General features: G+C 40.8%; 1 protein-coding gene across 1 annotated transcript in view; it reads right to left on the bottom strand.

Annotated features, from left to right (window-relative positions):
• Positions 1 to 14,903, bottom strand: part of LOC132096624 (nucleoprotein TPR-like) — a 23,698-nt gene extending 8,795 nt beyond the window's left edge. Inside the window, exons 1-38 of the mRNA XM_059502088.1 lie at positions 14,701 to 14,903; positions 14,094 to 14,198; positions 13,945 to 14,000; positions 13,753 to 13,849; positions 12,800 to 12,903; positions 12,517 to 12,681; positions 12,332 to 12,424; positions 12,162 to 12,242; positions 11,991 to 12,078; positions 11,451 to 11,591; positions 11,260 to 11,354; positions 10,987 to 11,184; positions 10,788 to 10,895; positions 10,152 to 10,372; positions 9,884 to 10,044; positions 8,885 to 9,012; positions 8,452 to 8,600; positions 7,648 to 7,810; positions 7,430 to 7,564; positions 7,202 to 7,342; positions 6,945 to 7,095; positions 6,699 to 6,871; positions 6,466 to 6,618; positions 6,265 to 6,381; positions 5,955 to 6,158; positions 5,411 to 5,601; positions 5,156 to 5,303; positions 4,704 to 4,841; positions 4,380 to 4,511; positions 4,097 to 4,227; positions 3,778 to 3,988; positions 3,538 to 3,684; positions 2,527 to 2,725; positions 1,964 to 2,160; positions 1,672 to 1,745; positions 1,370 to 1,560; positions 1,033 to 1,281; positions 533 to 681 (exon numbers count right to left, since the gene is read on the bottom strand). Of these exons, the coding sequence (XP_059358071.1) occupies positions 533 to 681; positions 1,033 to 1,281; positions 1,370 to 1,560; positions 1,672 to 1,745; positions 1,964 to 2,160; positions 2,527 to 2,725; positions 3,538 to 3,684; positions 3,778 to 3,988; positions 4,097 to 4,227; positions 4,380 to 4,511; positions 4,704 to 4,841; positions 5,156 to 5,303; positions 5,411 to 5,601; positions 5,955 to 6,158; positions 6,265 to 6,381; positions 6,466 to 6,618; positions 6,699 to 6,871; positions 6,945 to 7,095; positions 7,202 to 7,342; positions 7,430 to 7,564; positions 7,648 to 7,810; positions 8,452 to 8,600; positions 8,885 to 9,012; positions 9,884 to 10,044; positions 10,152 to 10,372; positions 10,788 to 10,895; positions 10,987 to 11,184; positions 11,260 to 11,354; positions 11,451 to 11,591; positions 11,991 to 12,078; positions 12,162 to 12,242; positions 12,332 to 12,424; positions 12,517 to 12,681; positions 12,800 to 12,903; positions 13,753 to 13,849; positions 13,945 to 14,000; positions 14,094 to 14,198; positions 14,701 to 14,851 (5,535 nt within the window). The 5' untranslated portion in view covers positions 14,852 to 14,903. The remainder of the gene's footprint in view (positions 1 to 532; positions 682 to 1,032; positions 1,282 to 1,369; positions 1,561 to 1,671; positions 1,746 to 1,963; positions 2,161 to 2,526; positions 2,726 to 3,537; positions 3,685 to 3,777; positions 3,989 to 4,096; positions 4,228 to 4,379; positions 4,512 to 4,703; positions 4,842 to 5,155; positions 5,304 to 5,410; positions 5,602 to 5,954; positions 6,159 to 6,264; positions 6,382 to 6,465; positions 6,619 to 6,698; positions 6,872 to 6,944; positions 7,096 to 7,201; positions 7,343 to 7,429; positions 7,565 to 7,647; positions 7,811 to 8,451; positions 8,601 to 8,884; positions 9,013 to 9,883; positions 10,045 to 10,151; positions 10,373 to 10,787; positions 10,896 to 10,986; positions 11,185 to 11,259; positions 11,355 to 11,450; positions 11,592 to 11,990; positions 12,079 to 12,161; positions 12,243 to 12,331; positions 12,425 to 12,516; positions 12,682 to 12,799; positions 12,904 to 13,752; positions 13,850 to 13,944; positions 14,001 to 14,093; positions 14,199 to 14,700) is intronic.

Genomic DNA, 14,903 nt, shown 5'->3' with positions numbered 1-14,903 from the left:
TAGAAATGCACAGATTTTGTAAAGCCTGGGTAATTAAATGCAAACAGACACCACATCCTTCTATAAGAATCAGTGAACCTTCACTGGCTTCAAGCAAAAGCATACATACAGTGTCATGAAGGTATCTGATTAACAAACAAGTGAAATTCCCTCCTAATTCATTCTAGAACTGCAGTCACCGGCAATTTACAAATTTGAACTGGTGGAACGTAATATTGCATGTCAAAACATAATATTTTTCAGCTAAAACCATATTGTATCTGATCAATAACTTCTCATTAATGAGCAAATGCCTATTTACAATTCATGTTATTGCAACATTATCTCTATTAATTAAAAAAAGTTTTGTTACACAACTATGGACTATTTTTACGCACCTCTTCACAGTCAAAACTGACCTAAATGCAGTAGGAGGATTTTTAGAATCTCTTTCACAAACTAGGAAGTTTCCTTTTTAAATTAGGCAAATTTTGTAATAAATAACAAGCCACCCCCACATGACGACAGGTGCAGATGTTCGTACACTGCTCACCTCCAGGCCCATTCTTCTTATGATGCGGAGCTTCTTAGTGATGGGTGGGTGGGTGGGGTCATCCTGTGAGATGTCGGTCACCTCAGTGGAGCTCTCCTGCTCTTCCTCTCGCACTCGCTTGGACACAGATGAGCCTGCTGTTGCTGAAACTGACAGAAGAACAACATGTTAGTCAGAAACCTCATTAATAAAGGGAGTGCTGGGATGGAGGGAGGGGGATGGGTCAGTGAAAAATTTAGGAGAATTTAAATATATAAAACTGAATAATATTAATACATATCAAATATTACATTGCTGTCTTTATGATATCATAGTCACCATTTTCTCCTAAAACATAAATGGGTCTTTTTTCATCTGTTTGGCTAGTTAACATTATTTCTGACCTAAGCCTCAAAGCAACTTAATTAAAAAAAAAAATTCTATTGAATTAAATAAGTCAAGTAAGACTATGAATATGTGTGAGTGTAAATTTTGTTACAATTTCTTCATGGTTCATGTACCTGTACCAAAGACAGCAGTGGAGGTGGACGGCCTCTCCAGCTGTGAGCTATGAACTGCTTCTATTATTGTCGTTGCTGGCTCCTGACTAGTCTGCTGCTGAGTGGGCTGGACAAAAGCAGTGGCTTGGCTCTGCTGCAGGCTGAGAATCGGCTGTGTGGTCTGTATGTTAGGGCTGGTGGAGCGCACTGAGCCGCTGGTGCTCCCGAAGACCGTCACATGCTCCATTGAACCCTCTGTGGACTGGAGAGCTGAGGGAACACACCAATGACAGCCAATTTACAACTTGTGGATTAACATAGATCCTATTAGATGTCAAAGCCTGAACTCCACCCATACCTTCCTGCGTTTCCACCTGTGTTGTGGGCATGACTGTGGCTGTGGGCGTAGTCACGGGAGCGGGTGTTATCATTGGGCGGATGCTTGCCCTAGGGGTGGACTTGCTCCCTGCGATTGGTGAAGGCTTGCTGGTGGCGGCAGCAACTGGTGTGGGCTTGATGTTAGCTGTGGGCGGCTCGGATGTACTGGCGCTGTTAACAGACAGAATATAAAGACAATATTTAACACCGCTAGAATTCTTGCATGTACATGGTAAATAGCTTCCTTCTGCAGTGCAAAATTAGGTGGATATAAACAATTACCCTCCTCTGTCAGCAGCAGGTGTGGGTTTGAGAGTGATCTGACGAGCATCTGATGACCTCTGTGGCTCTTGAACCTGGAAGAGATCACAAGTACTTTGATGATCATATATTTCCTTAAATCCTCTCATTCAGCAAATAAAGCCCAGGAAGTCTCTTGTCAGACACATCCAACATAACCGTAAAAATCCATGAATGCAAATAAAGTCACGTAGTGTTCATACATATTTTTCTACATTCATAACGCATAGCATTTCTACATAAATTTGTACAGAGTGCATTTGTGGTGCTGTACCTTGCTCTGGCCAGGCTCCTGAGCATCATCTTTCTGATCTCCGTGTCGCTCCTGTTGCTCACGGAGTTCCCTCAGCTCTCTCTCCTGTCGGCTCCAGCGGCCTTCATACTGGGACTTGAGTGCACTCATCCTCACCTCCAGCTCCTCTCTCTGCTGCTTCAGCTCCTCATTCTCTTTTGCCAACTGCTCCTTCGCACCTTAAACCCATTGAATATAGGGATGTTAGGATGTAACTAAAGGCCAACAGCCTCAAAACCATGATTTGCTACTTGCTAGGGAACAATATGTGGCATAAAGTGAAAGGACATTTGCATCTTTAAGAGCACTTTATTGGGCAAAAATTTACATATGCCCCTGTGTATAAGAGGAGTCAAATCTTTCAGCCCAATTGACCAAAAACTCTTGGATTTCATCAAAAATATCTTAATTTGCATTCCAAAGATGAATTAAGGTTTCAGAACCACATAAGGGTGACCCTTTAACTTGTAAATAATGGCCATAATTTACTACATAGACAAAGTATCAGCAGGATTTGTGCTTGTCACTTGTTCTGGTTTACGAACTGTTGAGCTGGTTGATCTTCTGCTTGGCACCCATGAAGGCTTTCTTGGTCTTCTCCTCTTTCTCAGCGATCTGCTGTCGGAGCTGCTCCTCCAGGTTACTCTTCTCCTGTAGCTCTGTTCTCAGACGGCTGAGCTCCGGCTGCACCTGTGCCAGCTGCTCCTGCAGGCTCTTCACCTCGGCTTCACGCTCCTGCACCGTCTGCACACACAAACATCCCCACATGTGTTTTGAATGCACTGCTAACAATCTCATTGAGGTTATTCTCTTCATCACTTTTATGAAGTCAACAAACACTTCATAAGCAACGAAGAAGGCGGACCAGAAAAAAAACCCCTCTTTAAACTCTTTTCCAAAAAAGCTCACTAAAGCCCAACAAAACATTCGTCTCACTCCATCAAACTGAGTTCTCACCTCACGGTCTTAATAGTAGATGAACAAATAACACTCTATTACTCTCTCACTTCCTGGATTAAACGCTTTTATTACAGTTATATAATGTGAGCCAAACCAGAGAAGCCCACATTGGCGATGTTTGTGACTGTGTGCTGTGTACTTTCACAGCACAAGGCCAGACGTCCCAGGGCTTTGAGGAATTATACAGCTGTGGCTCTGTAAAATAAATCATTGTGAGGAAGCATTAACTGTTTGATTTGTATGTTGAAAGTTTTATTCTAATGTAGACTCAAAGGATTAGTTCACCCAGAAATTAAAGATTTAATTTAGACTTTTATTCACATATAAAAATGACCAACATGCACAGAGCAGATGGTAAACAGAAGCTCAAACCAATGAGGTTCATTCTTGTGTGTCCCACAAGCACGTTTCAGCTTCTGCAGGAACCAGTAAGGTTTGTTCATGGTTGATCTTTTGGGTTTTGAATGTGTTTCAGACCTTACATTTTTAACCTTTATGGGCACCAATTCAAAAAAAGGATCATCTCATATAATAGTTTGTCCCACCTATGGGTAGGCTTGTTTGTCAGAGCAGCACATGAAGCCATAAATGAGTACCTTCTGTATGCTGTCCAGCTGAGTTTCCAGTTCTGAGGTTCTGTTCTGTGTCTGACTCAGTGAGCTCTTCAGGTTTTGAATCTCCTGCACTGAGGCCTGACGGTCTTCCTGCTCCTGTGCTGGCTTAGAAGCAGCCTCTGCCACCATCTGTCAGAGAGATGTGACAAATTAATTCAGGACCTTTTCATTGGTTAAACTGGTAAAAATGAAAAAGGAGAAGCACCATATGCTGTGGTGTACCTTATCATGCTGTTCTTTGAGCTCTTCGTACTGGGTTTTGTAGCGACGGCCGATCTTCTTGACCTGCGTGATGGTTTTGACTTTCTCCTGGATGTCCACGGTCTTTCCCTCCAGCTCCTTCTTCAGATTGTCCCTTTCAGAGGTGACCTTCCCAAGGCTATCCTGCAGGTTCTGCACCTGGCTCTGAGCTGTGGTGACTGAAGCTTGGCTCCTGTTTGGTAGGCAAAGAATGAAGACTGTTCTATTAAGGCCAAACGAACAATACAATCACATATTTAAAGAAAAAAAATAGAATGATTCAAACCAACTGCACACTGACCTGGCCACCTCATTCTTGAGTTTCCCTGTCTCCTCTATGAGCTGCTGGATGCGTTTGAGATGGACCTCCCTTTCAGAATGAAGCTTTTTAGTTTCCTCCTGATCGTTGTCCTTCTGCTGACTAAGAAGTTGCTGCATGACCAATTAAATCAAAGTGTTAAAAACTAAGAACCTCCATACTACCAGTCTGACTGAATTAAACTGAACTGAACTGAACATACTGGTGTTGTTTAATAGAAGTTTCTACATGTTACATTCAAGGTACAGAAATTCATGCGTGAGACCTGTGTTCGAGTCTTCAAGCGCTTGACGTCCTCCTCCAGGAGTCTCTTCTCAGCCTGTAACATGCCACTCCTCTCACTCAGCTCAGCGTTGGAGTCCTGCAGGGGCTTGATGTCTGCTTCCAGCTTGCGCATCTGCAACATCATGTGACAATCAATGTTTTGCATGTAAATTTGTTATTCTTATATATAAAAACCTCAGACTTAAAAATCTGATTGGCCATGTCTGAAACAAATATACAATGTCTATGTATCACAAACTTTAGCTAGATCTGATTATGTACAATTGATACATAACATGCACACTGTGTGCTCTTAAAGGCTTACCTTTGCTTGAGTCTGTTGTAGTTCATGCTCCAGTCTGTTCTTCTCATTCTTCAGCATCTTGTTGGTCTCAGTCAGAGCACTCATACTCTCCATTCGCTTCATCATGTCTTCCTGCAGTGCCAAAGTCTTCGTTGTAACCTGCAGATTTGAGAGGTTAACTGATTGCAAGAATGTGCAATGTTTTTCCAAATCTGATCAAGTTGGGTGAAGTGTTAAACATCTTGATGTTAAATACTTTCTCATAGGCATCTATATTTATGCAGCAGAAATCAAATGTAATGTAAAAAAAATATTGCATATCTATAACATCAAATTAATAAGGAAAAACAAAATTGAATAAATAGAAACACTGTGGGAAAATAACATTGGCATGAGTTTGTGGCAGAGCTATCACAAACTCATGCCAGTGCAGTGCAAGTTTGGGAAAATGGCGCAAAAACACTTTTTAGGACCTGTAGTTTTTCTCTCTCTGCATTCAGGCTGTCCTGCAGGTCCTTCAGCTCTCCCTCCAGGTACTCCATGCGCTGTTTATAGCGCAGGGTCTCAACCTCAGCTACTTCCAGCCGGGTCTCAACTATCTCCTTCTCCCGCCGTACAAACCTTTTGAGAAAGAAAGGCCACATCACCATTACCACGTCTTGTGTAGTAATGTAAGGGATTTTAACAGCATGTCATTCATTGAAAGGGTTCAGTGATGAGGGCTTTACCTGAGAATGTCCAGGATCTGCTCATGAGATTTGCCTTCTTCATTTAGAGAGATGTTCAGACTGCTCTCTCCAGTGGCCAGCTGCTGGGTGGAGGCAATTATCTTGCTGCTCAGGTTCTCCATCTGCTCGTGGAGCATGGTGTTCTGCTTCTGCAGCTCCTCTGCTCTCTTTTGCTCTTTAGAAAGTTCTTCCTGAAGAGGAACAATGTAGAGGAATTCAATCAGGTAATAGCTCATCAAAGGCTATTATGCTAAAGGCATAATCCACCCAAAATTGAAAAATCTGTTATCATTTATTGACTTTTTTTAAACCTGTATGACTTTTAGTTCTGTGGAATGGACAATAATATATTTTGAAGAGTGTTGATAACTCAACAGTTTCAGTTCCATTTGACTTCGACTGTATAGACAAAAAAATAAAATAAGAAAGTCGATGGGCACCAAAACTATTTGGTTATCAACATTCCTTAAAAAATATATTTTGTTTTCAGCCGAAGGAAGAAATGCATCTTCCAGTTCTACGTTTGCCAACAACAAGATTTTACCTGCAGTCTCTTTTCTTGCTGTTGCCAGTCCATGCTGCCCTGACGCAGCTCAGATGCAGCTTTTTGAGCCTTATCCTCAAGCTGCTTCATGGACTGTACTGACTGCTGTCCCTGTTTCTTTGCAGCCTGTAGGGCTTCCACATCTGCAGCATGCAGCATGAGCTCTCGCTCATATTTATTCTGAGCCTCTGCAGCCAGCTTAGCCTGAAACCCGAAAGAAGACACAGGTAGGTCAGCATCAAAGAAAATTTGTGGGTAGTTGTGAGAAAAAAAACAATTATCTGACTTGATCCAGGAGGATCACATCCACCTGTAGTTTGCTGTCCTGCGTGGCTCTCTGCTCCTGGGCAACCGCTTCCGAAGCTCTATGAAGGGCATCCTGAAGCTCTGTCTGTATGTCTGTCACGCTCCTTTTCAGTTCCTTCACCTAAACAAATGGTTTTAATCTTCAGAACTTTCCTATTTAAAATAGCTACAAAAAACATGGATGTGCCATCAGTGGATTCCATACCCGTTCTTCAACGCTCTCCACAGCTTTCATCTTCTCCTCCTGGAGCTCCAGCTTTTCCTTTTCTGCTTCCACCAACCGGGATTCCAGCTGCTGGTTCAACTCCCGCAATGTCTTCAGCTGGCTGTCAGTGGAGGTGCGTGCCTGCTCAGCCAACTGTAAGTGAAACACAGGGCAATTTATTTTTTTTGTACTATGGTCACATGACTTCTGATCAGGTTGAAGCAGACTAATACCTGCTTCTCTTTGTTTACGGACTCCTCCAAGCTGAGCACCATGGATCTGTACTGCTCTACGTGGTTGGTGGTGCTCTTCAAACGCTCCTTCAGGTCAGAATTCTGTTCTTCGGTCTGCTGTAGACGTGCACGGAGCTCATCCACCTCTTGCTGAGGAACACCAGGAGCTGAAACTGTGCATAACATGACCTTGAGTTACACAGCACTGGAAAATATGACACTCACAATTTCATCTTCTATGTTTACCTCTGGGTAATGTCCTAACAGGCTGCTTAGGCACCGTGCTCTGGTTCTCATTGTTCTTCAGTTGCTGTTCAGCAGTTCTTAGCAGCTCCTTAGTTTTCTGATGTAGTGATGTCTGTGTCTCCAACTGCTTCTTAGCCTCCAGCAGCTGAACCTAGTCGATAGAAATGAAAGACATTAGTCAGGTGTAAACAGGTCCACCGACTAGTTGACAATTGTAAATTACCCTACTAAAAAGGAAGTGAATTTTACAAGCTTACATCTTGGTTGCGTTCCAGTGCATGTCTCTGTTCCACTTCCTGTTCCAGCTTCTTCTTAAGCTGAATGATCTCCTTCTCCAAACGCTGAATCTGGTTGCTGTAGCGCTGCTTGGTCTCAGTCTCAGAGCGGTCCATGGTAAGCTGTAACATATTGAGGAAGTTAAAAGAAAAGGCTCAAAGATAAGAGTGCTTTGACAAAGTTGTTTGGGATATGTGGACAAACTGTACCTGAATGGATTTGAGGTTGGTAAGCAGGAGGCTCTGGCCCCGCTGCTCAGTCAGGATGGACTCTCTCTCCTGGGTCAGTCTGTTCTCCACTTGCTTCAAAATGTCTTTTTCCTTACGAATGTTCTCAACACGCAACTGTCAAAGAGAGGGAAAAACAATATCATTTAAACTGAATAGTTTGTTGATAGTCCATTCAGTTTATTATACCTTCTTCTTACCTCAGCCATGGCCAGTTTCTCATTGGCCTCCCTTAGGTCTTGAGTCATCGTGTGAATGATTTGCTCATGTCTCTGATGAGTGGCAGTCATCTTTTGATTCTTCTCATGGAGGGCTTCGATCTCTCGTCGAAAGGCATTCACATTTTCCTGAAGCATCTCATACCTGCCATGGACCAATTTTGATTTTAATGATTTAATTCTTTTTAGGAGCTAGATGCAATTTGGATAAAATTTCATATATTTAAATTCAATTTGTATTTTGACATTCTCCACTAAGAAAACTCATCACACTTTATATAATGGTTCTCAAGGTTAGTTTAATAAGCTTGCACCGAAAAACTCCAGTATCTGTAAAAATTATAATATTTTTTACTCGTGCAGAAGTGGAAGTAAACACCCACTGCTTTCATACTTAAGATGGCAAATGCTGTGATAGCCATATATGTCTGAGCTCCAACGGTTCAAACATAAGGTCTGTAGAACACACCTCATTTATTCCACACAATGATGACGCATGTTAAGGGGCGTGTTGAGGGAAATCATGACATCACAAATACGCAGAATTTTTTTTATTGTTGTATAACCTCTTAAAATACATGAAAATCAAGAACATTTTGATTCTCCATTTCATGATCTCTTTAGTATCATGGAAAACCAATGCGCATGTGTTGTGTGTTTGAAGTGTTGGCAAAGAAAGAAAGAAAATGATGAAAGCCACATGCTCGCTTTGCTCAGGTTAAAACATTAAAAACCATCTTAAATTTAGATTGCAATGGGAGATATTTCAGGAAAAACGGTGCTCACCGTTTGAAGGCGAATTCCAGCTGAGAGGAAAGTTTAGCTTTTTGTGAGAGCAGATCAGACACTTGACCACGAAGCCTCTCAATCTGTTCATTCAGAAGCTTGTCGTTTTCTGCCTTCTCCTTTTTATATGTTGTAAAGGCATCATTAAGCTGTGAGAAGAAAACATTCAGTTTAATGCTTAATACTAAAGGTTCAAATGAGATTTGAGTCAATTTTAGGGAATATTTCACTCAAAAATGAAAATTGTAATTTACTAAAATTTGTCATCCCAAACCCATTAGACTTACTTCCACAGAACAAAAAAGAGCAGTCTAGCACAATGTTTATGCTCCTCTTTTAAATAAAAAAAAAAATCATACAGGCTTGGAATAAAATGACACTACATTTTTTAGCTTAACCTTTTAAAACACCAAAGCAATTCAATATGACTAACCTGTTTAAGTGCTGCTTTAGCCTGAGTTGCCTGGACAGACTCTGTAGCTGCAGCCCTCAGAGGTGCAGATCTGGTGGCCATAGGTCCTGGCCTGCTGGGGGTTATGGATTGAGACCCAGCCTCTGAACCTGAACACAAACACAGGAAAAATGAGTTCCTTAAGATAACACTTGGGTTAAAAGTCATAAAAAGAGAGACTGTTTTGGCTCACAATAGGCGTTTTGAACTGTGCCCGAGTGCATTTGACCCCCAAAGCCTGGATCGTTTGACTAGTGTGATCATGGCGTGGTACGTTTAGCTGGCCCTGGCTCGCTTGGAAGAGGTGGGCCAGAGCATGGTTCAGTTGGGCTTGGCCATGGTAAGCATTTAGTGTGAGCGCTAACCGCACTGGATCACGGAACTTCTAATGCATGCAGTATACGATTGCGTGAACATTTTCTGAGCAACAAAAGTGCAATATATTGAGCAAAATTTTGTCAGGGGGTCGTGTGTCAACACGTCCCAAAGACTCAAAATAATGGACCACAAAATGATGCACTTCACTGTGCTGAGGGGGAGCGCTTCTCTAACACCCTTCATAAACTATCGAAAACTGCTATTTCCCACATATGAAGTCTTGATTATGACCTTGCTGCATTCAAGTTACTTGTTGTCGGAAAGAATTAGATGTGGAATATTAAATTGGTTAACCATAAGCATTCTCTGCGCTACATAGCTTCATACGATTCTGGAATTTCAGTGAAATACATGCTTATTTCACTGTTTATAATACATACAATATGCTTCAAATTAATGTCATGCCATTAATGTCTGATTTCTGATTAGAACACTCGTGTTCACGATAGTTCTGAAAGCATGTGAACGCAGCATAAGGGTGCTCCGGCCAAGAAAAGTGCAATGTGAGTCCAGGCCAGCAGGGGAGTGGGATAATCGCGCTCGGGCTTGGCTCAAGGCAACTGTGCCTAGTGTGAGTGCAAACCCTAAAGGGTAAATTTTCACCCTGTGGTGGAAGCTCGACTCCGGCTGTCTGCAACAGGATACGGTACATGTCTCGTTGCCGGGAGGCAGAGTCAGCCAGCTGCTTCTGGTGGTTTAGCTGTTCCTTTATCTGCTCCAGCTCCTTCTGAATCTTCTCTAGACTCTGCTCCAACTCTGTTTGCCTGGTGAGCATGTTTATTTTTAGTTTTTACTGATTTTGTCCATACTGCCGCATGTGCTTGAAGACCTTCTCTAAGATGAGCACTAATGTAATGTAGATGGTCAGTACCTGGCAGTCTTCGCCTGGTTCTGGCCCCTCTCTCTCTGCTCTTCCAGATCTCTGATCTGGGCCAGCAGGTTCTGGTTCTGCTGCTGAAGCTCTTGGACGCTGCGGAATGCCACCTGCCGTGAGCCCTGGACCTCAGAGCTGCTGCTCACAGCTGAGCTCACATCCTCACGCACCACCTGATTACCACGTGCTTCCTCTACCTCCACCAGAAGCACACTAACCTGAATCATGAAAAAAGAATGTAGAAACGTATGTCGATTGTCATAAGAATCGCAGTGTTGTCTGAGGCTATGACCAAGTGTTAATATGCGTGTGCGATATTGAAACAGACAATATTCAGACTAAAATGTAACACAATATTAACTTACTAATTTTTTACACATTTCTTATCGTGCTGATATTTGGGAAAATAGCACACTTGCTTGTGCGATATTGCCTACTGTGTCATATACATACAGAAACAAATTTTTTGCCCCCATATATAGAATTTTGCATTCTAATAGGTTACATCATACAGAAAAAGTGTGTACGCTTAAGGCAAAACAACAATTTCAATATTATTATAGATACATATTGCAAACCCCTAGGTGTTACATCTCAATGTTTATTACAACAGACAGTCAGTGAGTGGCTTACCTGTTCAGACATGTCTGTTAGTTGTCTCTCTGATCTCTGCTTCTCTCTCTCTAGTCCTAAAGCTCTCTTATTGGCTTCATCTGTCTCCTTCTGCAGCCGATGGACCTCCTGATATGCAAGAGAAAAGACAGATTAATGTCACACCAAATCACCATCATGTGTTCTTCTCTCCTGCCATCTACTTCAAATGTGTGCAAACCTTCATAGCTTGCTCCAGTTTGGCACAAAGGCTGCTCATGGACTTTTGTATGTTTTCATATTCTTCCCTCTGGCGTTTCAGGATGGGAGCTTTGGTCTCCACCTCCAAAACTATCTCATCCAGAACCTTGTGCACACGCTTGTTCTCCAGCTTCTCCAGGTGCAGTTGGTCTTGCGCCTCCACAAAGCCATTATACAGCTGAAAGCAAATGTAGGAACTTTACTTATAATGATACACACAAAATTAGTTGTTTGTGAAAAACATCTTTTATACCTCCATTAGCTTCATGCCTGGCTTAACAATCTTGGCCACTGCAGCTGCAGTTGGAGAGAGGTTTGTCAGCTCTTCTTCTGTGAGAGCTGGAACACCTGTTGAAGTACACAAATAAAAAAATAAAGTATTGCACAATGAGAGAGATTCTTCAGCCTAAAACAAAGACATGGTTTTTTTGTGCTCATTATTACCTCTCCGCTTCAAGTCTGCAAGCCGTGTGTTGGCGTTCTCCAGCTCTTTCTCCAGATGCCTGACCTTCTCTTGTAGATCAGCCTCTGCTCTCTCCCTCACACACTGCAGCTCTGACAGCTTCTTCTCTGTACCTTTATTAGCTGTTAATTAGAGACAGAATATCTGCTTAACACCACCACATAACATCTAAACTTGACACAACATTCACAGTGGGGCAATAGTAAAACATTTGTAACTAAACCTAAAACAAGACAATAGATATGTTTATGGAAGAATACTACAATACTACTACATCTACAGTATGCTTACTGTAAACAGATTTTGAACATGCAATATACTACACATCCCACAATGCAATGTGCTCAACCATCCTTTTCCATTGTAAAAGTTGAAAAATAAATCTGTTACAATCTTAGCATCTTAACTGCTATCTTGATTGCTAGCGCCATTCTCCGATGTCTACGCTACAGCAATGAACTAAAATAAATGAAACAAAGATATATAAAGTAGATTAACTTAAATATGATTAATTTTCGAACCTTGCATCGCCTCCTTCAACAGTTTGTTGAGCTCTTCTACAGCTCTGTTCAATTCAGTGTTTTTGGCTTCTGAGTCTGCTGCTGCATTCTGTGAACACAAAAGGATTCAGATTTGAATCATACCATACGTTAACATTAGACCCTGCACAACAAATATCAACATTAACTGACCTTGTACAAATTACACAGTTTGAGGTTAGCATTCAGCTCATTGCGATACTTTTCCTCCATGGAGGCCCGTTGGTCTTTAGCCTAAAACAGAAGACAAAACGCAACCTTCATTTAAATTCTCTTCCATGTTAAATGGTAAACTAAATAAGAACAGGAAAGTGATAGTGAACCTCTTTTAACTTGTTCATCATATCCTCAGTACTCTTCTGCATGTTGTCATTGTTTTTCTTCAGCGTGTTCACTTGGTCCTGAAATCTGGTCACCTGATTATGACAGTACATAAGACTGTTGCAGTTAAGAGAATCTAATAAGAATATAGCTCAACTGATAAATAAGGATCTCAAATTCCTCACACCTCTTCCTTCTTGCTCTCTAAAGAGCACTTGAGCCCCAGGATCTCTTTGCCCTTGTCTCTGGATAGTGTGTATAGCTCATCTGTCTTACTCTTCAGCTCTGAATTCAGCCATGTGTTCTGGTTCTGAAGGAGCTCCTTTTCTTGTTCCATTCGCTTCTCACGATACTAATGAGAAAGAAACACAGCAAACCTTTCAAACAATCAAATCAATGTATGGACTCGTGATCAGATGTATTATTGCATTATAGAGACAGAATGACTCTGAATGGGAGTCACTATTCACCTGAACGGAAACCTCAGATGACTGAAGTTCATCTAATTTAAGCTGGAGCTCCATCTTGATTGTGTTGGTCTCCACAAGTTTGTCACCGAGACGTTTAAGTTCCTCTGTATAATAAAAAGAAGATACATTTTTAGCAATTATGGATGTCAAAAGCATTGGTACTTTTAAATTAAGAACCAACTTAGCTGCAAATACGAGCAATCAATTTGTTTCTGACTAACAGTTTACTTGATTATACCTAATATTTATTCATTTACAAATACCTAATAGCTACATTACACTGTTTTCATTTTACATACTAACATTTAAACCAAGTTTGGGGTCAATATAATAAAAAAAAAAAAATTAAAAAAAATGTTGTTCTTTTGAACTATCTATTCATCAATGAATCCTGGGGAAAAAAATAATTTCCAAAAAAAATTAAAATTACAAACAATACAATTTAGGCAGCACAACTGAGCATATTAGAATGTGACTGAAGACTGAAGTAATCGCTACTGAAAATTCAGCTTTGCCAACACAGGAATAATTTTATACAATTATAAATGAATACATTCAAATAGAGAAATATTTATCCATTTTATATTCAAAAGCAATCAATATTTGTGTTTCTTGCCTATTTTTAACCAAATAAATTGCCTTGGAGAACATAAGACTCTTCTTTTAAAAATATTTTTAAAATTCTTACTGACCAGAACATTACTGAATAGTGTATATGAATAATTAACTTAAAAAAAACTGAATTCCAGAGCATAGTAGTTTTGCTATGGTACTGAGAATTGTGAAATTTCACATCTATTTGGACTGATATTTTGGTGCTCCAAAAGTGCTTAAAAATGTTGTTCATTTAACTAATGCAAACAATCCTATTTGGTTAACACCATTAAACTCCAAAGTCAATGACAAGCTTGCTCACTCATGCAAAGGACAGTGTCATAAATAACTTATAATACCGCTGAGGTTTTCCACTTCTTGAGATCTCTTCTCAAGCATCCGCGAGAGCTCTCGGTTTTCTGCCTCGATTTCATACTTGGCTCTTGGTGGCTTACTCTGAAATGCAAAAACATTGGGATATTTTCATCATCTTTAACTGCTCAAGCATGAAGGTCCATATGAAGCATGACAGGTGAGAGAATCGTAGCTACCTCTTGTGTTGTCCCCTGCTCTTCCTCTATATCTTTTAACTTCTTAAGTTCCTCAGCTTTAAGAAAGAACAAGCACACTTATGTTACATACATTAATGCTACATCAGTACAATCCCCATATTAAAAACAAAACAACACACAGTACTTACCGAGACGGCTGTTCTCCTCTTTAATACTGTGATACTCTTTGCTTTGGGACAAGAACTGCTCCTGACTCTCAGCTAGCTTCTTCTCGAGATTAAAGTACTGTTGCTCTGTTCATAAAAAAATTTTTTTTTTACATTTTACTGCGACAAATCCAACTGACAGTTCCTTTGACACTTCATGGCAACGAATTTATTATTAAAACGGATTTGGTAAGAGTAACTGTAAGAATTAATTAATGATGATTTACAGGTTAAAAGGGGAGGCTTTGTGTGCTTATATTACATTTACAACATCTCTTTATCTAGAGATCTGATCAATTGCATACATGAAGTTCAAGGCTAAAAAACGGCAAAACAGACAAGTATGAGCCAAACGTTTTCTGTGGTTTGCCACCAACTCTGACCAACTCTCAGAATGATCTTATATCAAGAATGTTGCAGTAGACACAATCTCGTAGCTCATATATGCGGAACAAACAAGCTTTTACAAAATAATTAACCAGACAACATGTTCTTCAAAGTCTTGAATCAGTATAAATGCACTTATGATACATAAAGAGAACAGAACACTGTTGAATGAATCTCTGGCCCTCCTGCTAGCGTTACTCACCGCAGTCTGCTTTATATCGCTCGTGCTGGGATTTCAGAGAGTCTATTTCCGTCTGCTGCTCTGACAGAACTTTCTCGAGCTTGTTCTGAATTGCTTTCGGTAGTTTGTTTATCTCGGTTCTCTCCAGCGTTTGCTGAAGAAGTGCCGCCATCTCTCCGGCACACTGCAACAGTTAGCATTAGCAGTTAGCTGCCCTTACATCA

The sequence above is a fragment of the Carassius carassius genome, chromosome 20, assembly GCF_963082965.1.
Source record: "Carassius carassius chromosome 20, fCarCar2.1, whole genome shotgun sequence".
Lineage (NCBI taxonomy): Eukaryota > Metazoa > Chordata > Actinopteri > Cypriniformes > Cyprinidae > Carassius > Carassius carassius.
Note: the sequence above shows the minus strand (reverse complement) of the source record. Positions and strands in the feature narration are given on the sequence as shown.